General features: G+C 42.5%; 1 protein-coding gene across 1 annotated transcript; it reads left to right on the plus strand.

The window, feature by feature from the left end:
- The first annotated feature begins 227 nt into the window (after window positions 1-227).
- LOC138206888 (sodium/potassium-transporting ATPase subunit alpha-1) lies at window positions 228-22817 on the plus strand. Its single transcript, XM_069163727.1, has 23 exons — window positions 228-464; window positions 11078-11191; window positions 11862-11921; window positions 13026-13127; window positions 13281-13382; window positions 13511-13624; window positions 13893-14027; window positions 14329-14446; window positions 14537-14805; window positions 14889-15197; window positions 16662-16796; window positions 17129-17324; window positions 17410-17585; window positions 17740-17876; window positions 18177-18327; window positions 19816-19984; window positions 20090-20244; window positions 20341-20464; window positions 21052-21197; window positions 21288-21418; window positions 21774-21875; window positions 22053-22144; window positions 22451-22817. Exons 1-23 carry the CDS (start codon window positions 453-455, stop codon window positions 22477-22479), a joined length of 3078 nt encoding a protein of 1025 aa, XP_069019828.1. The 5' UTR covers window positions 228-452; the 3' UTR covers window positions 22480-22817.
- The last annotated feature ends 1888 nt before the right edge of the window (window positions 22818-24705 follow it).

The raw sequence follows: 24705 nt of genomic DNA on the forward strand, positions 1-24705 counted from the left end.
TTAGATGATATTTGTATCAAACTTCCATCATGTATGTGAATGTGTGTGTGTGTGTGTGTGTGTGTGTGTCTTGCATGGCAAGCTAAAAAGGGAAAAAAAAAAAAAAAAAAAGAAGAAAAACGCCCAGTAATGGAGGACGCCCCGCCTCCATTCGTGGGGTTACCATGGCAAACGTTGTCGACGTCACAATGGAAGGAACGCCGTCTATAAGTATTGGAGGGTCTGGAGCGGCGGTTTGCATGCTCGAATGTGTGTTCTGCAGGAGTGACACGTGCTGACGAAAAAAATAAATAATAAAAAAAAAAAACACAAAAAAATAATAACAACGGGCATATCCAGGAGTTGTATTTTATTTTAATATTTTTTTTTTTTTTTGTTGTACATAATTTTTTAAGGTGGAGTTTTGTTTCAGAATTTCTACTTGAACTGGGAAGAATCTCATCTCAGCAACCATGGGACGAGGAGTGAGTATACTTTTTTTTTTTTTCTCTTGTGTTGCTCATGTTCAGCTATGTAGTGGAGAAATGTCATTTTAAAAGTTCGCCATTCAAACAAGTGGTTCAACTAAATCCACGCTGATCTGAAAGCTGTTGCTTCAAAGCACTTTAAGTGGCACTTCCGTGTTTTCTACCCTCAGAGCACAAGACTCCCCTTTTTTCTCGTTGTTTAAAGGCTGTCAGGGGGGGAAAACGGGTACTTGGAAATAAGTTTCCACAGCGCACAAAGATGCGCCTTGAAGCGGGTCGGTGTCCGGTTACATAACGGGATGTTCTCAAACGCCTGGACTGTCAAAGTTCGAGCTGCGACGTTGCAGCTGTGGAAATAACACCCGGTTGAGCTGCGAAAATAACGGTGTGCGTGGCCGCGGGGCTGAGTCGGAGTCCAAAAGTATCCAACACGAGGTGATGCCCTCCTTTGAGGAAGAACCTTTTGGTGTTTGGCGATTTTTATTTTATTTTTTTGGGTCACATTTTGCTCTTTTAGTTCAGCAGCTGTGTGCTGTGGGAATAATGGCTTTGGCGGTGGGAGGGACATTTTCTCTGCTGGGAGCTTTGGAGCTCTGTGACCAAATATCTGAAACTTTATCTAAAGTCAGATCTGCACTCCTTCTAGGGAGAATATCTCTGACTGTGGCTGCTCTGCAGGGCGACACAGACACGGATAAAGGACATGCGGTGCAGTGAATGACATTTAAAGTGGTGCTTGTCGCAGGAATACAATGTAAGGGAGAACAGAAAGGTCATCACTCTTCTAAACTTCGTTTTAAAATAGGAATTTTGCACCAACTAGCAATAGGAAGATCATTTTCATCATCGATTCATCTGCAGATTTTTTTTCTTTATTATTTTGTTTGGTCACTAAAATGTCAACTGGTGTTTCCCATAGCCTTAGATTACCGCAAAAAATGTCCCGACATACAGTCCACAAGCAAAATACATTCAGTTTAATATCATAGAGGATTAAAGGAACCAGAAAATCTTAACATTTAAGAAGCTGAAATCAGAAGATTTTAGCTTTTTTTTTTTTCTCAATAAAAGTCAACCAAAGCTTTTATCAAAACAGTAGATGATTCATTTTCTTATGATCAACCAATTGTTGCAACTTTAACTATCAATAAGCCATCACTGGCAGATCAATGAGAAGCGGTCACATGAATTGTCTTAAAGTTGTTGTTAAACACTGTAAAGTGAGGTTTTAAGCTCGGCAGAGAGATCACCATCTTCTCTTTCTTCGAAGGGCTCGTCGGCTTCTTTATTTTGTGCTTTGAACGAGTGGCTTCACATGCCCTGCTATTTATCATAATCATTCAGCTGATCGTGTCAGGTCTGGACAAATCAGGCTGTCATGTGAAATGAAGAATGATACGGACCCGACCTGTTAGATTTACCGTCGGCTCTTCTGTTATTCCGCTGCTTCGTGTTATTTTTAGGCACAGCACAGCTGTTATTTTGCACAAACTTGATCTGAATGGGGTGAAATTGAACCCTGTTGTTGTATGAAATATCAGTAGTTGCCACACCCTGCCGTTCTGCGCAGCAGATTCACTCATTACAGATTCACCAGCGAGGGATGGAGAGGTGGATGAAGAGAGTGAAAGGGAGAGGAAGATGGAGCGAGAGATCTGGCGGGAGATGTGAGGCAGAATGGCTCATTCAGTCTCTTCCTCCTTTTCTGCTCATCTACGAGTCTGATACTCTCTCTTAGCTTCTTGGCTGCTGCTGCTGCTTTTTTTTCTTCTTCTTTTCTCCCATATGTGATGAAAGCCATGCCCCGCCCCCCCCATTCAACCTCCCACTGCATCCCCGTCCTCTCCGACCCCTTCCAGTCCTCCTCTCCGCTCCTCCAGTGCGTTCAGGGCTGGCACAGACAAATAGCGAGACTTGGAAGAGATAATCGCCACCACAGAGGCTTCCTGGTGTGAGGTGGAATGGACAGGAGGGGCAGGAGGAGAAGTTGTTCCACTGTAATGGAGACGAACTGGGGCAGTGGGAGGGAGCGCAGGTACGAGAAGAGCCAGTCCTCCCCCCCCTGTGTTTCGGACATGCACTCCCCACTTGCTTCTAATATGAGATTACCCTTTTGCTGCCCTTTTCATGCTTTTTGGTGTTTTCTCATCACGTCCGCAGCACAGTGTAATAAACAGACAGAAGCAAGAGGGCTGAGAGGAGCGAGGGGAGGGATTCATTGCTTCAGAGAGGGAGGTGTGTGGTGGTGGTGGGGGGGGGGTATTAAGGAGAGCCAAGAGGCACCAGTTGCCGCATTGCCACTGTTGAACAACTCCGAACAACACAGACGTGAGGGGAGAAGAAGGCTGGTGTGCATTCATTTACATTAGAGAGGAGCAGGAAGCCGAAGCTGTCAATATTTGTTGTTTTCTTTTCATTAAAATATACATGCATTTTAAAATACAGAAACTGATGAGGAAAGGAACGGTACTTCTCCTCTGACAGCGATGCGGAGCAGGATCTGGGCGATGGCTGTCGAAGCTTTCAGGAGCCCGATGACGCGATTCCGACTCAATATTTTAAAATCTTACCCGAAGCAACCTTTTCTCTCCTTCCTCTATTACTGGCTGAATTATTAAAGTCTCGGCAGTTTAAGGATCATACATTCTACAGTTGTCCCTTTTCGGCCCTGCGTAGAGTAGAATACAACACTTTGGAGACATTTGTGCACTTTGCTGTTGCTGTAGTTGCATTTCACCCAACAACAACATATCTAACAATTCAAAGACAGGAAATGAATAAATCTGACCATACTATTTTTTTTGTCTTATTGCAAAGTTTAAAGGTACATTAGATGTATAATAGGCAGATTAGCTCCAGAGAAGGACTCTAGTACAACCTGTCGCCACCATTAAATCCTTACAAAGTATGTAGATTATGCGAGTGGAGTCTCAATTTTGGGTGAATTGATTTAATGGAGGCTGATGTCGCTTCTCCTCCCGCCTAAAGATGTCAGTGACAGTAAGAAAAAGAAGTTGGTCTGACTGCACTCGATCAAAACCCGGCTGCAGATTCGAGGCTCTGCTGGTTATTCTTCACGCTCTTCTTCCCACTGTAAACTGACCTCGCATGTCACACTTTTATTATCAGCCAAAGAGGCACCCGACTCCACCTTCACACCCATTCCTTACAGTCCGTTTCCCCCTTGTTGTCTGTGTTTGTACCTGTTTTCCTTCTCTCTGTCCCCCCTCTCTTTCTGAGGATTTAACATTCTTTCCGCTTGGCAGTCATTGTGTATTAGCCAGAGCTTTTGTCACACACCACCCCTTGTCTGTTTCAGAACACCGTGTACTCCCCTCTCTCTCTCGCTCTCTCCCCTTCTTTTCCTTTTTTACACTCCCTCGATCTGACTCCCTCTTTTTTCCCGCCTGCAATTCCCACTGCATCACTGTTGTGCCGTGTTTCACGTTATTTGCCGTTTCTCCCTTTTGCCTTTGCTTTACCCGTCTTTGCTCTCTGTCTCTCTGCACTCCTTTCCCATGCCAGCTCTCTCCTTCTCTGCCTCTGTTTGGCTTCGCAGCTTGAGCCGTGTGATTTGTTTTCTGTGGCAGTTCTTTGAATTTTCACTGCGAGCCTGTTGCTCGGCAAAAGTGGAACATTCACATTATAAAAAAATAATAACAAAACCCAAGAGCGCACTGCCTCTATGCAGCACGAGGAAATATGACATTTTGCCAAATGCAAGACATGTCCGTGTAGTGTTTCCTGAATCACTGGGTCGTTTGCTCATGTGATTATGACAACATGTAAACACAGGAAGTTCGAATATTCGAGGCAAATATATGTGACACAGTCAGCTTTTCACGCTCTTAAGGGAAATTAGGCAACATGTAGGTATAGTGTCTTAGCTTGTTAAAGTCAGGGAGGTGTAGCTGAGGCCTATAAGTAAAAAACAAAACAAAAGAGCCATTGATTTACTTGTTCATTTTAAACTCCAAATTAGCCGCTCAGCTCTGCACTGACGTGTTTTCCTCTGACATGAAGAGTACCGTTTTGTTCCAAATTGAAATATCGATGTGATGACAAGAAAAACCTGACGCCCCGCTTTAACTTTCATTTAACACTCTGATCTATCGGGAAATGAGAAATGGTTCCAGTTGTCTGCAGTGCTGGGTGAGTAAACTGCTGCAAAACAGTGGGCTGCTCCTTTAAATGTAATTTTCAACATCTCTGTGGCCTCCACACTTGAATGTAGAGGAAGGAAAGGATGAACTTTTGTCAAAGACTGAAGAGTTTTCCACGGAAAACATTTTACACATTTCCACATTTTACTGCTTTTATACGGTCTCAGTATTGAACTTGAACCGCCGCTGTAAATGGCATCTAAGTGAGTTTGTCCATTTTTCAAAGCCGTGGTTGTGCGTCACCCTGGCAGTGGAGAAGTGCCCACCAAGTTTCAAACAACGGCTTTCATTCATTCATTCATTCATTCACTTTTGTTCTGTTTGGAAAAAAAAAAAGCTGAAAGTTGCGCAGGACGTGAAGGGAGTGTTAAAGCGCCCCCCCCCCCCCCCCCCCGTGTAAATTAACACACTTCTTTCACCACTGAAACAGAAAAAGGGATGGACGGAGGAAATGGAAGGATACAAGAGGAGAGATGGAGGTGGGGGAGGAGGGAGAGGGGGAGGGGAGGGGGACATGGGAAGAACGGGGGAAAGAGAGGAGGAGGAGGAGGAGGAGGAGGAGGGGCTGCAACATGTGACTCTGTCCATTCACATATCTCAAGAGGTGTGGCAATAGTCGCTGGTAGCAACCGGGCAAAGTCCCAGGACACTGTGTGTGTGTGTGTGTGTGTGTGTGTGTGTGTGTGTGTGTGTGTGTGTGTGTGTGTGTGTGTGTCTCTCTCTCTGCACAGTTGAATGAGCAGCTTGTGTGTCTGGCAAAAGACCCTGGCACCATGAAGGACTGCTCACAAGAATTCTGCCTGTAAAAACGGGTTTGGTTTTAAAATATGCGACTGCTTGACCGGACGCTCTCCTCTGATGTCCATTCGAGCCTTTCGGTGCTCGTTCTCTCAGGCAAGGACAAAAAAAAAAAAAAAAAAAAGCAGAGAAGGGAGAAGAGGCTTCTGAAATATTGTAAAAGTTATTTTAAGAGCCTCGTTCTTGAAAGGATGCACTAATCCTCACTTTTTGTTTTTATCTTGACATTCCTCCTGACTCTCTTGCTTCTCTTAAGAGTTCTTTCACACTGGTGTCACTGAACTTGACGTCACTGAATGAGTTATTTCAATCTGTAATCTCCACTAAGAATGTCCTAAAACATTATAAACCCTGCAGTCTGTTTGCCAGTTTCTGGACAATGTGGCTAATTTACAGACAAACACCCAAAAATATGCAACATTTTTGGTTGGAGTCCACTTTAAAATTCCCATAAATCTCTGCAAAGGCTAAAACAATTTCCTGTTTTGGTTGGTTGGAGTAATTGCTGGATTAAATAGTGCACACGTCTGTGGTCTTAACAGTCACATGAAACAATTTCTGATCCTTTTGTTTGTTTTTTGATTCAGATTTTATAGAAGAGGCACAAAAAGCTATTGTTCAGTGTCCATTAGGCTAAACGGTCTATTATGACATTTGTTGTTGTTTTTTAGCATTCTTCTGTTTATTTCATTATGTCATCTTCGACTTTGAACGCTACCCTTTAAGGTTTAATTTAATTGTCTCCTGTTGGAAACTGCATAAAAGAAGAACATTTTTTCATGCACTGTAAACATAACAAACACATAACTCGCATGCCAAGAAAGATGTTCAAAACGCACAACATAAATGTGCACTCATGCTTCCTGGTTCTCTGGAGCAGCACAGAAGAATGTAGAGGTGGCCCTGTCAGAATATCTGGTGCAGGACTTTTGTGTTAAAGGGTAAATAGTACTGATAAATATCATGTCGGTGAACTTCAATGGCATAAAACAGCCTCTCTGTAGCATATTGTATGGTGTTTGTGTCGACCTGTAAAAGAAGAAAAGGATCGGACGCTGTCCATCTTGGACTTTTGATTTAATGTATGGTCACAGCTTTGCCAAGTAAGCCACTGGTCTGAGGGTTAAGTGCAGATGCAGCACACCGCATCATCACATTCATAATGTCTGGGCTGTCACAAACTTTCACCGGGAAGTACACGGGCCCATCCAATCATTTCTGTACAGCTTGAGCTGGCCGAATGCCTGACAGGTTTTCTGCAGCTTATTTTTAGAGGTGTGATGTATCACGCTGCTTATAAAGCATATAACAAGTTGACCTGTTGTGTTAGAAGTGATACCAAATGATCAGATGGGATTTTCCCTTAAAGGCTCTGCACACACACGGGCAGCGCAAACACAGAATGAAGCAGCAGTTGGGGATTTCTCAAGCCTCAATACATGTATTAAATACAGAACTGAGATGGAAATCGAGGAGAGAGACACAGTAGTCATGTTATCATCATTGTGATTTTTGTTCCTGTAAAGTGTTTCTCTGATTGTAAGTGACACATATCGGTGTTAAACTAATATTACTGAAGGATAGGAAAACTTTAGTTTCCAGGTGAGTTAAAGTTAAGCTCTCAGTGTCACTTGAATGAACTTGTCAGTCCAATGCTGTGATTGAATAAACGGAGTCAGACGAAAGGCAGTGCTGAAATCACAGAGACATTTTCGACGGGTAACTTGACTCTTCAATTTGCTTCGTCTTTTAAAGGAAACATGAAGAGCAGAAGCAGGGGAGCCGTGCAGCAGCTCCAACTTCACTGGTGCTTGTCAGATATAAACAACTCCTGGATGAATGTGGGAGCAGCGTTGCTGAATATCAGCTTCCCTTCTTAAGTCGTCTGGGACGACGAGCTCTGAAATAGGTTCACATTTCTATTCTGGCATTTCCTCAGTGGTATTTCCAAATGTCACAAGTGAATTTATGAAGTAATATCTGAATGTATCAACATGTATTGTGTTCTGCTGTATTTAAGTGGTACATATAAACAGGAAACAATAAATATGTTTAGATGAGGCTCAAACAAATCCCTGTCATCCCTGTTGGAAACAAGTCTGCATTCCCACTTTGAGCTGTGGACCACTGTTTTGTGAATTATTTGCCGAAAGCCAGATGGCCCCTGGGGGCGCTCGGGGGCCCTCGGGGATCCAGAGGCCAAGATCTGGCCGCAGTGATCCAAAACCAGGCTCAGTGTTTTCCCAGCTTCGCCGGCTGGGGGGCTCGAGCAACAATAACAACATGTGCTGGGATCACACACTCTGCTCTGGTGACTCTATGGGAAACTTTAAAGGCTAACGCAGTAGAAAAACTATATTAGTTAGCATATTTCCATGACTAAGGCTGCCGGCAGGATGTCCATATTTGGTCATTATGTGTCCAAAACATAGCCTTCAAAATGGCTGAAGGAACAGTGTGGTGCTGCAAGCAGACAAACGGCTCATTAGCAGTCACTGTGTTTGGGCAGCCTTCCTCCCACCCTAACATGCCGACACCTCTGATCCTTGTACAGTGTTGAATTATTGATGATCCTGAACTGCTAATCGATGTTGGCTTCCAGTGGTGCGATCTCTTGTTACCTACCTGGAACCTTCTCCCTGTCTGTGATCAGCACACACCAAGACTTCTTCACCTGTTCAGTGGTGTCACAGTGGTCTATTAGGGCGATAGACACTAACATGACCAGAGGGGGCGGTGTGGAAAAAGTTTGGTCTTATTATGCAGTGTAGATATAATTACATTTTGGTAATTCAACTATGAAGCCATTTATAGAAATAGGAGTGCTTTAAGTGAAATGCTCCGATGTTTAGATGAAGTTCACCTTCGTCTTGAATTAGTGCCAATTTGAACCAAAGACAAAGTGTGTCTTTAGTTTGGCATATAATTGTTTATATTCCAAAGTAAATAAAAATAAAATGAATAAAAATTGATCTAATCTAATAGTGCCAGATGGAAACTCTGTGGATCCCCAATGTTATTAAGATCCATCCTTCAGGCACCACGGATACCTGTGCCAAAAAACAAGAATATCAACCCCATGTGTGATGCTGGAAGAAAAGTCAGGCTTCATTTTCTGGAGAGCATTAATATCCACACAAAATCTAATACTAGTATATCAAATATTTGTTGAGATATTTTAGTCTGGATGTAAGTGGATCCCCTAAATGTCATCTTCTCAAGATGCACCTGCTTTTGGTTGATCTATTCAAATTAAATACCTAAAAAACCCCAAAACAAGCCTTAAGTCTCTCCTGCTTATTGATGTGCAACATTGCCATCAATAAAAACCTCAAAACTTTGACACCTTTCTGTCATGTCGTGGTATATTTCATCATGTCACCCAGTCACAGGTTGCAGGATATTACTGTAGTTTTATTTGAGTCTATTGCCACATCGCCATTAGGGTTGTTGGTAGAAGGATGTTCATATCATCATATATGAGGAGTGGCGACGCTGACCATCTGCTGTGGTGTCCATAAAGCAGCTCATTACACTCACCTCATTGTTCCTCCTGGAAGACAGCGGACAGGATGGAGGTGCTAAACGTCGTACGCAATCAACTAGCCCGAATGAGAGAAACGGTGGTTTTATGTTGGGTGAGCTATTTTAGTTTTAGTTTAGTTTTTTTTATCTTTATAAATACTTTGATGTTCAGTTCATGACTTCACGCGTGCTTCTGCTGAATCGTATCTTTCAGGCTTTTGAAATTTCCCCCCAGCTCCTCTTCTTCTGTTCCCATCTCAGCTCCTTTCTCTTCCTCTCTATCTCACCTTCTCTCTGTGGCTCTGGCTCACAGCCATCTAGAAGACACAATCTTGTGTTGCTCCTTCAGCTACAGTGATAATGAGGAGGGGCTGTCTGCAGAGGAGACAGTGGAGAGAAAGGGACAGAGGAGACTGTCACCGTGCCAGTGCAAGACTTGATGGTGTGATAGGGGATGTCAAGTGAAAGACAAGGCACACAAATTAAGGGCAACCTTTTTTTTTTTTTTACTTCTTGAATTATTATTGGGGACCCTGTTAATGTGAGATCCGGGTCTAAACTTAGAGATATCCTGTTTATTTAAAATATTTTTGCCCACAGTGATTGAATTTGTGTCACTGTTGGGGTTAAAATCAACAAAATGTCCCCAAGTGTGATTACCAGTAAATGACTCCAGTCTGGTTTATTTTTCCACTCCGGAGTTTAGCTGAGGTACAGGACTGCTGAGGTTATGTTTAGAAAAGCTGTTGGTGTGAATGAATGCAGCTCTGTGTGTTTAAGCCTGAGACAGTGACACCCTTTATTGAAAAGTGGGGGTGTTTAAACAAGTGAAATTACCCAACAGCCTAATCTGTCTCGGCAAGCAATCTTATCTTCCAATGGACTGAAAACCACAAAATGCTCGCTCCTCCCTCACGTCTCCTTATTGGTGTGAATGTCCATCTTGAGCATGACTGATCCTTTAAAACCTGAAAAATAGTGTTTTTTTTACTGTCCAAAATATTCTGCTGATCAGTAAAACCTTGCAGTTTGTGTTAATCACTGCCGGAGCAGGATGTTAAAATCTCCCTTCTGTACGGATTAGTCCGAATTAAACATCAATAATCCAAGTACATACTCATGTGAGACAGCATGCACAGCAAGCAGTCTAATTGCCAGGTGATGTAACTCGAAGTTGGGCTGAAACCAGATGGAAAATTGTTTATGAAAAAGCCACTTTTCCAACAGAAAGTCTTTCAGAAGTTTGCACATTCTGACAAAGTGTATCCCCATGGAGACCTGTTTGCAGTGACAGATGGCACGGGTGTCCACAAAGCCAGCATCCAAGATTTTCTTCCACTCTGCTCGTCCGACAGGGCTCTTTATATTACAACCTAACAGTGTGTGACAACATGAGGTGTCCTTTTTTTTATTTTATTTTTTTTATCATGGGCTGTCTGTTAAAGTTTGTGGCAGTTTGCCCAATTTGAGCCACGGTTTTCTCAGTTTTAGATCGCGGTGTGTTTGCTCTTCTTTTCTTTAAATCTAAGTGCAAGCTGCGCAGAGGTCTCACAAGTAAGCAAAATGTTCTTTTAAAGGATTGTAAGTAACTAATCTTAAAAAATAACAAATATGCAGATAAAAAAAAAGTCTTATATTTTATTCTTTTTGTGCCAATTAAGAGCTGTTGCCTCAATTAAATTTATCGAAAAAAATTATCAAGTTAATAGACCTTTGAGCATCATTGGCACCGCAGTATCCATAGTAACACTTTAGAATATCCTCCCTGTGTCATAACTTTAATCAAATATTTTCCAAAGCTTGCGTGTTGCATACAAAGTGCTCTACAAGCACCATCAGAGGCAAAAATAAATAAGGAAAACATTCCTAAGCAGCTCATTGCCTGTGACCAGGTTGCCATAACAAAAAAATAAAGCACATGTCTGACCCTTCAGGTTGCTCAGTTGAAAGAACCTGTTGTGCTTTTACTGCCTACATTGTATCTCAGCTCCTCGTTTCATCTGAAGGCAGCGTTGCGCATCACCGATATCAGCCGGTGCTGTAATAATGGTGGGTTAGCTTGAGCCGGGAGATCATCCGGAGTTATTGCTCTCACTAAACTGTCTCTCTCATTTGGATTTCCAGGAAGGACGAGAGCAGTATGAGCTGGCTGCGACCTCGGAGCAGGGTGGCAAGAAGAAGGCGAAGGGGAAGAAGAAAGAGAAGGACATGGACGAACTGAAGAAGGAAGTGGATATGGTGAGCTTCACTTCTGTTTGTTGGGCTGTCCTTTCGCCTCAGGACCTCTTCCTCTGATTGTCCTGTCTCCTGCTCTCCACTGGAACATCCCATCCTCTCCATTGTGTTGGTTTTATGGTCTTCTACCTCTCCTCCCTTCATGTACCTCTTCTTGGCAGTTGCCTCTCATGTAAACACATTGAAGAACTAAAAATACCAAAATTCAAGTCCAAGTTGAGTAAGTAAGAAAGACAGTTTGATTTCTGGATCCATCATTGCTTAGTTAATTTGTCATAAATTCATTTCTAGGTTTCACTGTATTCACATGCCTTTAAATGATTGTTCTTTTTTCCTCCTCCTATCACTGCCCACTCATCCTTTTTGTTTTTTTCTATCCCTTCTTTTCTCTGCCTGACTCCCTCCTCCTCTCCCTCTCTTTCTTCTTCCCTCCCCGGTGTCTTTTTGTTTGTTGTTCATCCGTTCATTCCCCCCCCCCCTCCCCCCTTCATCTGTGACTGTCTCTGTCATTGACACAGCTCCACCTTGTGAGAGGTAGTCATTGTAGAATGAAAGGTCAGCGCACAATGTGCTGTAAATGTCACTGGCTTGTAACATATTGAACCCACACATACATATAGTCTCACAGGCATGAACACTGGACTGATGCCACCTTGTCTCTGTGTCCCTGCAGGATGATCACAAGCTGACCCTGGATGAGCTCAACCGCAAATACGGGACAGACCTCTCCAATGTGAGTGAGATGGAGAGGGAAATGTGCTGCGTGTGTCTGTGTTTGATTTGAAACGGGTGTCTCACCTGCAGCTTTAAAAGTCACACTGACAGCAAATTCTGGAAGCCAATGTTCTCGTCTCCAAACTCCGGCATCGTAATGTGATTATTGGAGTATTTTTTTGAGAGCGGCCAAATTCATCATGGAGATTCGATAAAGATCAAATATCAGCTGCATGCTGGCTGCTGTTTGCCATTAACTTCCATTTTTCTCTCCAGTCTGACAGTTGACATTCAGCTGATGAATGATTAATGAGCTCAGATGAATGAAACATAGGACTTTGTTTAAGGAGGGGAGAGATCTTCTCTCAAATCATGGAGGAAGAGTTATTGAGAGTGTGACCAGTTGATACGGGCCGAGCACTCGCAGGGTTGATGAAGCAAAGAGTGGTGATCAGGAGCGAGTGGATGGGAAGAGGAGGAGGAAGGAAAAAGGACCTATGGCTTTTTTTTTATGACCTCAATATTTATTTATTGATGCAGATTTCTCCATCCATTTTAGTCAATCATCACCATCAATTCAATCACACACCAAGCAGCCTTCTCTCCTCATATGCAAATGTGCTCCTGGACATGCAAGAGAGATCAAGGAGAATACATAATCAGTGCCTCTAACTAACTGGGGTCTCTCTCTCTCTCTCTCTCTCTCTCTCTCTCTCTCTCTCTCTCTCTCTCTCTCTCTCTCTCTCTCTCTGTGCATGCCTGGTGGTGAATAATTTATTTGGCCACAGAAGCCCCTCTGCCCTGATTTCATATGATCCTATTTGCCTTATCTTCTAATGTCCTCTTCCACTCTCTGCTCTTCTTCATTCTGCCGCTTACCTGCTGATGAAGGAAATGCTTTTTGTTGTTGTTGTTGTTGTTGTAGATGCTGTGTTGCTAGGCAACTAGTAGCACCTACTGTCACCTGTGGACTTAAGTAGACAACAGCGTACATGTGAGGCTGGCTGGCAGACAATACTGATAACTTCCAACATGTCAGCTTGACAGACAACAATCAGACAGTTGACACGGGGCAAAGTTTTATCACCACGGTAACTTAATCTTCATCGTCTCCTCATGTCAGGGTTTGACCAGCGCGAAGGCTGCCGAGATTCTGATCCGTGATGGGCCCAATGCCCTCACTCCTCCTCCCACCACCCCAGAGTGGGTCAAGTTCTGCAAACAGGTAAAATCAGACCATGTCTCTTGCACAGTTGATATTGATGCTGTTTAGCTGCCGTGTTAAAGTACAAAAACGGCCTCGGGCTCGGAACAAATTGAGAAGGTTTGTACTTTAATTTCAGATGTGTAAAGTCACTCCTAATGTGTTTCCCTGCAGATGTTTGGTGGTTTCTCCATGCTTCTGTGGACTGGGGCCGTCCTCTGTTTCCTGGCCTACGGTATTCAGGTTGCAATGGAGGATGAACCTGCAAATGATAATGTAAGAAATGCTCCTTCAAATATCTGAATGTAATGTCTCAATGGTGTGTCATTTCAGAAGATATTAATGAATTTATGAGGGCAAAGCAGGAGTTTTTTTTTCTAAATGCGCTGCTTTGATGTTCACAGTTATACCTGGGTGTTGTGCTCTCTGCTGTCGTCATCATCACTGGTTGCTTCTCCTACTACCAAGAGGCCAAGAGCTCCAAGATCATGGACTCCTTCAAGAACCTGGTCCCACAGGTGCCCCTCACATTTTCAACCATGTTTCATGACATAGCACTACGCTGAAATCCGTACTGTCGTCATGTCACCACCGTCTTAATTCAAGTTCTCACCCTGTCATTCTCTTGATCCGGATCTCATTCTCCTGTTGAATAATTTAGATGCTAATAAAAACCATTATTTACATTATGTTAAAACTATTGGCCTTTGTCTGCAGGATGTGGAAACAAAACAGTCTCACTGTGTCTTACACAAGTGTCTGTCTCTGTCATGTCTTGTCTTGTAGCAAGCCCTGGTCGTCCGTGACGGCGAAAAGAAGAGCATCAACGCTGAGGAGGTGGTGGTCGGAGATTTAGTGGAGGTGAAAGGAGGAGACAGGATCCCTGCTGACCTGCGAATCATCTCTGCTCACGGCTGCAAGGTGGCTGCTCCTGAGACGAGTTATTTCCTCCATTCTACGACTCACATTTCAGACATTTGACCTGAAAACCATTATCAAAACCTTGACTTTGAATTGCAGTCTGCTGCAATTCAAAGTGCCATTTGACCTGAATCTGCCAATCATCCCACAGTAACACAGAGAAAAAGTCTGTTTTCCTCCCTTTAGAAATTAATCTTTTGGCAGCCTTTTGATCAGTTTTATATTTTTTTCTGAAGGCGGACGTATCCACATTGTTTGTCTTGTTTCTTCCATCACTCACAGCCACTTTCTCATTTCGCAGGTGGACAACTCCTCTCTGACCGGCGAATCAGAGCCCCAGACTCGTACTCCCGATTTCTCCAATGAGAACCCGCTGGAGACCAGGAACATCGCTTTCTTCTCCACCAACTGTGTTGAAGGTGTGATGCCAGGATACATCAACGCCATTCAGAGACAGAGCAGCATGTTGTTGTCGTGGTGGATCACAAACTTATCTAACCCTTGTACAGGAACTGCCCGTGGTGTCGTGATCAGCACCGGAGACCGTACCGTCATGGGTCGTATTGCCACTCTCGCCTCTGGGCTGGAGGTCGGGCGCACCCCAATCTCCATTGAGATTGAGCACTTCATCCACATCATCACCGGTGTGGCCATCTTCCTCGGTGTGTCCTTCTTCGTCCTCTCCCTCATCCTCGGATACACCTGGCTGGAAGCCGTCATCTTCCTCATTGGTATCATTGTGGCCAACGTGCCAGAAGGCCTCCTGGCTACTGTCACTGTGAGTCCGGCTGTTTCATGTGTGTTAAAGATCCAATCCAGGATTACTGAACTATTTACTGACCCCAGCAATCACATCTCCAGGTGTGTCTGACCTTGACTGCCAAGCGTATGGCCAAGAAGAACTGCCTGGTGAAGAACCTGGAAGCTGTCGAGACGCTGGGCTCCACCTCCACCATCTGCTCAGACAAGACCGGCACCCTGACTCAGAACAGGATGACCGTAGCCCACATGTGGTTCGACAACCAGATCCACGAGGCCGACACCACCGAGAACCAGAGTGGCACCTCCTTCGATAGGAGTTCGGCCACCTGGGCTGCTCTGGCCAGAATCGCCGGACTTTGTAACCGCGCCGTCTTCCTGGCTGAACAGTCCAGCATTGCCATCCTGAAGGTGGGATTTGTTTACTGTCCTTTCCTCTGTAGCAGCTGTATTTCTCTTCCTGTTTATTTCAATGAATAATACCAAATAATAAGCCTTTTTGTCAGACGTCTACCATCTTTCATCCTTTGTTCAACAACCAGATCAGTTTCTCTGTTTAGTTTGTGTTCTCATTATGAGGGCAGGAGTAGAAGTCCTCTTTTGCTGTCTCATTTTTCCATTTGAATGTGTTCTTATTCAAAGAATTACAAAATTATAGTATATAGTATTGTTGGTATTTTCCAATATTGGCTTCACTTCATCCTTAGTAATACCGACACCTGTTCACGTGTTCTCCATGGACGCTGCTTATTCTCATTGTTCAGATCTGACAAAGGACAAGTCAAGAGACTGATTCAGATTTCTGAAAGGAAATATAATGCTACTGCAGCTGTAGTGCATATTTCTTCAATTTTTCAGTGCAGGATAAAACAGGTTTTTGGACATATTTCTGAGAAGAGGGCCTCCGGTTCTGCTCCTCTGTGTTGGCGTTTGCAGTGGGCTGACATTGCCAGGAGATGTGCTGCCATCCTCCACGGTGCGCTGCTGACCAAAGTGTGCCATAGCTCTGACAAGATTACGATAAATGCTGGTTTCTTCTCAAAAATTGGAAGCTAGTTAACATTTAAACATTTTAAATGAAGGAATGTTCAAACTTTGGTGTCCGTTTGGCCTTAAAAAATGAATATTTCTCTCTATATATATTAACAAAGAATGATTTTGGATCTTTTATAACAAGTATTGAAAAATTGTAAAGAAGAAAAATGGAAACAAAATGTCTCAACGTGTAATTTTGATTTTATTTAGCTTTACCTCTACTACGATGTACAACTCTGACAAACAGGCTTGTTTTCCAGTTCACATCACTCCCTGGAGTGCACACACGCATGTTGTAACTCCAACCCCCAAAACACACAGCAACACACACACACACACACAGATATGCATATGTCTCTAGGTGCCCAGACTTTCCTATGAGCCCAGCTTCTGGTTTTCACCCTGTGTTAATAACCTGTTAACGTGCATGTGTGTACGCGTATCCATGTGTGTTCATCACATGTCTCTAATTACCAGTCATTCTCTCACCGCTCATTATTTTTCCTTCAGTCGCTGTTACAAGAGTGAGAAATGAGTAAACATGGGGTTGTGTTTTTATCAAGGCCAGTAATTATGATTGAACATTTTTTTTGTTGAAAATTATCATTTTTCTCTCGTGGCCTGCTTCCCAAACAAATGTCTCTCACATCTCATGTTTCTGTATTGTAGTTGGATACAATTAAGTGTGTAATATGCGTGCCTTGTTACATTTTGTGTCCCAAGGCAGTTACAGAAATGGTTATGGAATGAGCAATTGTAATTTAATTGAACAAAACCAACTGAACTTTTCGCTTTCGTGCCTATGATTAATGCTCTCCCCTCTCCGTCCTCCTCCACCAGAGAGATGTGGCCGGCGACGCCTCTGAGTCGGCTCTGCTGAAGTGCATTGAGCTGTGCTGTGGATCAGTCCAGGAAATGAGAGACAAAACCCCGAAAATCTCTGAGATCCCTTTCAACTCCACCAACAAGTACCAGGTATTAAAATGACCAAAGAATAACTTTGTTTAAATTTTGTTTTGAAATGTCCTGCTCTGACTGAAACATTCAATGTCGGGTTATTTGACATGCAGACAGTACATCAGCAATGTAACATTTTTGTAGAAGGACCTTGAGAGAAACTCAGCCTTGCAGGAAATCTTTTTGACTTTTAGGAACATGTTCTCTGCTAATTGTTAAAAGTAACTTTTCTGCTTATTCCCTGATAAAGCTTTTGGAAAAGCTTAAATGTCAAGGAGTGCCATAAATATCACGTTTTTTTTATTCCTTTGTCAACTGACCTGATTTTATTTCTTCTCATGTACGCTTAGCTTTCCATTCACAAGAACTCATCATCTGAAGGAGAGTCGAACCATCTGCTGGTGATGAAAGGAGCCCCGGAGAGGATTTTGGACCGCTGCTCCACCATCATGCTGCAGGGCAAAGAGCAGCCACTGGACGACGAGATGAAAGACGCTTTCCAGAATGCTTATCTGGAGCTGGGAGGACTCGGGGAGAGAGTACTGGGTAAGGGCAGACGCGTGCTGCTAATTAGATTAGTGAATTAATAAAGCGAGCTGAAACTCAAAGAACCACCACATGTCCCATCCAGGTTTCTGCCACTTCAGCCTGCCTGATGACCAGTTCCCAGAGGGCTTTGCTTTTGACACTGAAGAGGTGAACTTCCCCACTGAGAACCTGTGCTTCATTGGCCTCATGTCCATGATCGACCCTCCTCGCGCCGCTGTGCCTGACGCTGTGGGGAAATGCAGGAGTGCTGGAATCAAGGTATGCTCACGAAGAACGCGAGGAAACAGACATTTTTAGACCTGTTCTTTCTGTCCCTTAAAAATGCCCTTAGTGCTCATGATTTTATATTTTGGCTTAATAAATGTGAGACTTGATTCACTGAACTAATCAGAACAAACCTCCCTTCTCACAGGTAATCATGGTTACAGGTGATCATCCAATCACAGCTAAGGCCATCGCCAAGGGTGTGGGCATCATCTCAGAAGGCAACGAGACTGTTGAAGACATTGCTGCACGTTTGAACATCCCGGTCAATGAAGTCAATCCAAGGTAACAACGTGGGCCAAAGTACAGAAGTAGTACAAACTGATTATAGTTATTCTGGAAATAAAAATCAGGGCTACATGTGGAGTACCCCACAATCATATTCTGGGTCCTATTTAGTTCCAAATATGACAATAGCTTTTCCTAAATCTGTTTAATCCGAAAAGGATCTGATCTGAGTTAAAATGTTTGTGTTTTTAACCACAATCACTATTGCAAACTATAATTTCCCTCTGGTTCTGCAGAGAACTGTGTAACAACTCTATCTGTGTGCGCGAGTTAAACTGAACACTATATTTCCTCCAGAGATGCCAAGGCCTGTGTGGTCCACGGTGGCGACCTGAAGGATTTGTCCGCAGAGCAGCTTGATGATATCCTGAAGTACCACACTGAGATTGTTTTCGCCAGAACGTCCCCGCAGCAGAAACTGATCATCGTGGAGGGCTGCCAGAGACAGGTAGAAACAAAACCAGTGTGTGAGGTTGTGTTTTTCTGTGCGTGTCCTGGATGGGATTTTCCTGCTCTGTTGAGTTTCCTGTTTTGCAAACACAGCATGTGTCTGTGCCTTATTATGTAAATGCATGAGTGAATATTTCATGTTCCTAACCCCTAATGCTTATTTATGATTATTGCTTTGGTCTGATGACTAAGCTGGCAGAATAATCAAAAATAACATCTGTGAAGCTGTGAGCTCACGTGAATATTCATGAGTGCATCAGAAGGCAGAGCGAACTCTTTTTGGTGTTGTGTGGTCTTTGACTGTGGATTTATTTATTTATTTACATGTTTTTGATCATTATTGTCTGATCATTGGTCACAGTGAAATCCTCTGGTCCTCTCTTTAATACAGTTTGGATTCAGCTACTTTAAAACTCAAAAGGTCACAGGAGATGTCTGTCAATAATAACCCAAGTGCAGCCAAAACTCTGCATAAAGTTGCAGATCTAATTAACATAATGTATTCCAATGCAGCCAACTTGTTTCCTGGAGGGGGAGAGGGAGGGAGATTATTGATGACTGACTTCATTTCATTTTTGGAGCTCAGTAACTTCAATTCAATTCAATTCCTCAGTAACGCAGCCACAAAGACTTGTCCGAGTTATTTGCAGGGCAGCATTAGCTGACTGTAATATTATATGACTGTTATATTTCAAATGTCTTGCCCAGTCAGTGTGAATTTACATCAGTGGGTACAATGAGTTATGGTCGGTGTAGTTTACTGGCGCACATTTACTGCACGGCTGCAAAAAATAAATAAATAAATAAAGCAATGTTTCGGAGAACTGTCAGATTTAATCTTCACTCTGTCCTTGATTAAAAAAAACGGAGCTAGTGAGTTGTTTATTTCCTTGAATGGGGCCTGCAACATTGACCCTGTGTGGAAAACTAATAACCCATATCAATATCTAAAAATGACAAATATTAGAAATGCAATTTTCTTCGAAGGAAATTCCGCAGGCTTTCCATCTGTTGTCACATCCTATAATTACATTCAGCACCGTGCCCTCACAGCTCAGATCCCACCTCAGTCTCTGATTCACTTTCATCAGAGCTGTCAGCTCTGTCAAGTAGATCATTTTCTTTCACACAACAATAAATTACTCTACATTACTATCAAATGGAAATTTCACTCAAAAGCAAGAATGAGGGCTTTTCTATGAGAAGAAAGTGACAAATGTTAGCTTGGATTTAATGTGTGTATATATACACATAAATCAGCTTGAATTCTTACCTCAGATAAAGTCAAATATTTATTTTGTGGAGAGAAAGTGTTGCAGCCTTTTCTACTTATTTTAAACAGAATTGTGTCATTGTGTCTTTTCAAGTGAAATAATTTCAGATCAACCAACACTTGTAGTTTTTTTCCTCATCCAACGGTTGTTATAATTTAATTTTCTTAATTTTTTTTATCCTTGTAACACTTTACTCTTCCCTCTGTCTGCAGGGAGCCATCGTGGCCGTGACAGGTGACGGTGTGAACGACTCTCCGGCTCTGAAGAAGGCTGACATCGGTGTTGCCATGGGTATCGCTGGATCTGATGTCTCCAAGCAGGCCGCCGACATGATCCTGTTGGACGACAACTTTGCGTCCATCGTTACAGGAGTGGAAGAGGGTAACAGATTGTACTTAATATGATACTTAAATTGTTCAGGTTAGAAAGCATTGAAACCATCAAAACATTGTCCGTATGCACTTTCTTGTGTTATATTCTCAATAGGCCGTCTGATCTTTGACAACTTGAAGAAGTCCATCGCCTACACTCTGACCAGTAACATCCCTGAGATCACCCCCTTCCTCCTCTTCATCATCGCCAACATCCCTCTGCCCCTGGGAACAGTCACCATCCTCTGTATTGACCTGGGAACTGACATGGTAAAATTTAATTTCTTTTTTTTTTTACTTGTAAAAGGTTTTCTCAGTTCTTATGTCGGCTTGTTTTGCTGATTGGTGCCGTGTTCTTCCTCCCAGGTGCCTGCCATCTCCCTGGCCTATGAAGCAGCTGAGAGCGACATCATGAAGAGACAGCCCAGAAACCCCAAGACAGACAAACTGGTGAACGAGAGGCTCATCAGTATAGCCTACGGACAGATCGGTAAACAAACACTTTTCTCAGCCTTGAGTTAAATCAGAATTTAACAAACACATCACATTAACCGAACCACAACCAGAAGTTTAGTATCCAGGGTTTTTTGTGGACAGGCAGTTCAGTATCTGGGTGGTCCACGATAACAAGAGGAGTGGCATGCACCATAAATAGACCTGAGCTGATAAGGAACTTAAGTGTAAGCGTGTTGTGTGATGATAGAGCAGCACCGCTGGCTTTTTAGTTTTCCCTCTTTGGTAATAAAGCCAGGAATAGGTTTGACCCCTCTGACTGTTGTAGACTCCCTATAAGAGCAGAATACAAGAAAATAAATCTGATTATTTTCAGTACTCCTTTTTATTGAAATTTTTCATCCCCTTTTCATTATTAAGTGCATTTCACAAATTGTTTTATGAACATTGTTACCCACAATAAAAAAAATAAAAAAAGAGCATAATTTCAACCAGCAAGTACTTTCAAATTCAAATTTTCTCTGATTTTGTTTTCATCGGCAGACTATACAGAATAACGCTGATACAGTTTGGTGTCAGGTTTCCAATTTAAAGCCTTCATCCAACCACATCTGCCTCCTGCAGGTATGATCCAGGCTCTGGCTGGCTTCTTCACCTACTTTGTGATCTTGGCTGAAAACGGCTTCCTGCCTGCCACGCTGCTCGGCATCAGAGTATCCTGGGATAATAAATATGTCAACGACCTGGAGGACAGCTATGGACAGCAGTGGGTCAGTAACATCAATCAAAAAGGCCACATCGAAAGGACATAATTGGACCATCCTCATTTGGTTTAAACTATAATGTGTTCTCTCTGTCAGACCTACGAGCAGAGGAAGATTGTGGAGTTCACCTGCCACACAGCCTTCTTCGTCAGCATCGTCATCGTGCAGTGGGCCGATCTGATCGTCTGTAAGACCAGGAGGAACTCTGTCTTCCAACAGGGCATGAAGTAAGTACAACATCCACTCTTAATCCTCAACCAGCTCTAAAGTATTCAGGACTTTATCTGTGGATGTTTCAGACGGAAATACAGTCTTTCCTCCGCCATCCCGAATGTCATGACTCTTTTTCCACATCGTACCAGCTGCTCAGTTTGTCTGCAAACAACTCCAGTTGACCTCTGTGTTTATTTTGGGCCTTAAGCTGGATGAACTTAAAAGGCACCCTGACTGTGGTTAACATCAGTTCCTTGACTCAGTTTTGGTGCTTTAAAATGGCACCAACATCATGAAACTCTTTGCTTTGTCCCTCAAATTTGTCTTATGTGGGTCTTAAGTTTATTTCACTTCTTCTGTCTGTTTCAGGAATAAGATTCTGATCTTTGGGCTCTTTGAGGAGACGGCCCTGGCTGCTTTCCTCTCCTACTGTCCAGGCATGGACGTCGCCCTCAGAATGTACCCTCTCAAGTGAGTAAAGCTTTAAAAACTCCCCCTCCAGAAACCACCAAAAAGCCCTGCACATATCTGACTGCCTACTCCACCTACCACATGTTGTTTTGGGCTCTGGATCAGTTTCTCATCTCATTTTGTGTGTGTGTGTGTGTGTGTGTGTGTGTGTGTGTGTGTGTGTGTGTGTGTTTCCAGGCCCAACTGGTGGTTCTGCGCCTTCCCCTACTCCCTGCTCATCTTTATCTATGATGAAATCCGTAAGCTGATCCTCAGACGCAGCCCAGGAGGTGAGTCCAGAATCCATGCTTTTATTATCTTCTATTTTCCTACTTCTCTTTTTTTGTTGTTTCTCCACATCTGCTGCCTATTTCTCTCCTACATCTCCTTTCTTTTTTTTTTTTTTTCCTGTGACAAGCGGATCATTTTTAAGTCTGGCGCAGGCGTTAAAACTTCGGCCTCTTTTTTAAATCTTCACTGTCACCCACCAGTCTCTTTCTGTGCTTTTGAATGAAGTATTCGGTGAAATACATCCATCCTAGCCAATAAGTTGCCTCTAAATCTTGTGTGTTTGTTTTCTCTCCCTGTTTGTCTAGGCTGGGTGGAACGGGAGACCTACTATTAAAGACCCGTCAGCCTGTCAGTCCATTCAACTCGCATCTTCTCCTCCACTCCCGTCTTTGCATGAATATTGTCTTGCTGCTCGGAATAAAATTTTAACCTATGTGAAAAAAAAAATTGGAACGTGTTTTTATATTAGGAAATGCTTGATACTACTATTAGACAAATACTGAGATGGAACGTGCTGATGATGATGTTGATAAATGATAATGCTAATAATGACATGAACACTGAACAATGACATGACTATGTGTGCCTTGTTTCTGAAACAGGACCAATTTTATACATGTTTTTAACAGTTATAAACGTTCAATAAAAATGCGCTCGAGTCAGGTCCCACAAGTGATTCCTGTCCTCATTTATTGTGTCTGCTTGTGTCCCATGAGAAGTTTCTTGGAGCAAAACTCAAACTGAATCCCTAAAATATACTATAAACAAAATTTTGCATAAGTGTTGTGCAAGATTTTGATGAATTTATCAGCAGCAAACTCTTTAGCTGAGCTTATATTCATGAAGATAATAAGCCAAAAAATTTTACCCCATTTATTTTTGATTTGTGTAGACATTTTCTGCTTAATGTTTATTAATATATGAAGCTGCGTGGGTTTTTAAATAATGTCACGATAACCCATTAGAAAGGATAGATGAATTGGAGCTATTACTATCATTACTTGACACGTTCTCTTTGAAATGTCAATAAAGATTAACACGACAATAATACTGCATTCCAGCTCACCACAAAATCACTGCATTGTGGTTGGGAGATACTTTTTTTTTGTTTGTTTTCCTGACATTTCTTCTCGACATGTAGGTTAATCCTAATTAGAGTTAAATATAGGAACAAAAAAAAAAAATCCTAATTAAACAATCCTACACAAATACAGAGGATTATGGGACCCACATCCTCATTATGATTCAATGTTTTCTCAATGTCAATGCTGGTAATACCAAAGGAATACCGGCCCATATTTAACTCTACAATTTAAGATAAACAACCTGAACAATGTGCAAAACAACTCTTACTTTGATTTTGTGTCCAGAACCTTTTTCTGTATGATCTTTTAAGCTTTTCAGGATTTTTCTGTTAAATATTTTACATCATTTCTATACAATAATCACAAGACCATTAAATATGACTTGACATGGAAGACCTGGCTTAATCTTTCGCAGCAGTTTAACAGCTCATAATGGGATTCATTTCTTCCAGTCCTGATTGTTGATATGCAGCAGTTTATCTAAAAATATGTAAAGCAATGGTCAGATTTAACAAAAAAAAAAAAAACTTCCATACACTACCTTTATGGTGAAGCCGACCCATGTGTCAAATAGTGAGCGGGCCTTTTATCCACACTACAAGGGAAAGTCTTATCAGTCTGCTGCTCTCAGCCGAGTACAGCCTGTTGATGTCATTCATGCAGTTAAGATACAGTGTGTGCTTACTGCTGCACTGAATGAACAGAGGAATAAAAATGGCTTCTTTGGTATAAACCATCTTCGAAAAAACATATGCACTCTTTGAGGCTGAGCAAACCAGGCCTGAAATGATGACAGATAGATGGATGGATGGATTTCTAACCTAACATGACCTTTACTGAAGTAGCCCTGTCTCCTCATCATTTAAGACCAGGTGGTTGTTTTAGTTCACCAGCATGTCTCATCCAATATCCATTATGTTTAAAGCAGGGAGTGTTATGCAGCTACTGTAGGCTTTACACTATGTGGTCTCAGTCCTCCCACTCACTGCTTGTTGCGGAGTCTTGACATGCACAATGCGTAAACACACAGAGAAAATGAGACTTTTAATACTTTAAAAAGAGGAGAGCAGCAGCAAATGAACAATTTCAGTCAGGGAAAAAGAAGGGCATTAAATTAACATTTGTGAAGCTCTCTGATGGATGGAAACACAAGACTAACGGGTGATTTTAATGGGTTGTTTTTGTTTTTTTTCCCCAAAACTAAGGTTACAATCCAAATCCAAGTGATGTAGTCTGAATTACAAACACACGGAGCACAAGGAGCTCTTTCAGTTTTGCTTTTAGGTTTTTCTGACTGCATCGTAAAATGATTTGATGTATTCTTCTTAATCATATAATACAAAGGAGCGAATGGTTTAATCCAGGTATCTGCAAAACGTAATGCCATGTGTCCCCACCCGCACGGAACTCATCATTTGCACCTGCGCAGGTTTGCTGTCCACGCCGGATTACTCCACACGACTACAAAACACGGC

The sequence above is a fragment of the Embiotoca jacksoni genome, unplaced genomic scaffold, assembly GCF_022577435.1.
Source record: "Embiotoca jacksoni isolate LCO1_2020_lvr unplaced genomic scaffold, fEmbJac1.0.p SCAF_30, whole genome shotgun sequence".
Classification (NCBI taxonomy): domain Eukaryota; kingdom Metazoa; phylum Chordata; class Actinopteri; family Embiotocidae; genus Embiotoca; species Embiotoca jacksoni.

Excerpts from the sequence above, each read along its gene's own strand:
- LOC138206888 (XM_069163727.1), top strand. Across the intron at positions 14,806-14,888 it reads GCCTCCTGGCTACTGTCACT|GTGTGTCTGACCTTGACTGC; the intron begins GTGAGTCCGGCT and ends TCACATCTCCAG. Across the intron at positions 17,586-17,739 it reads GCAGGAGTGCTGGAATCAAG|GTAATCATGGTTACAGGTGA; the intron begins GTATGCTCACGA and ends CCCTTCTCACAG.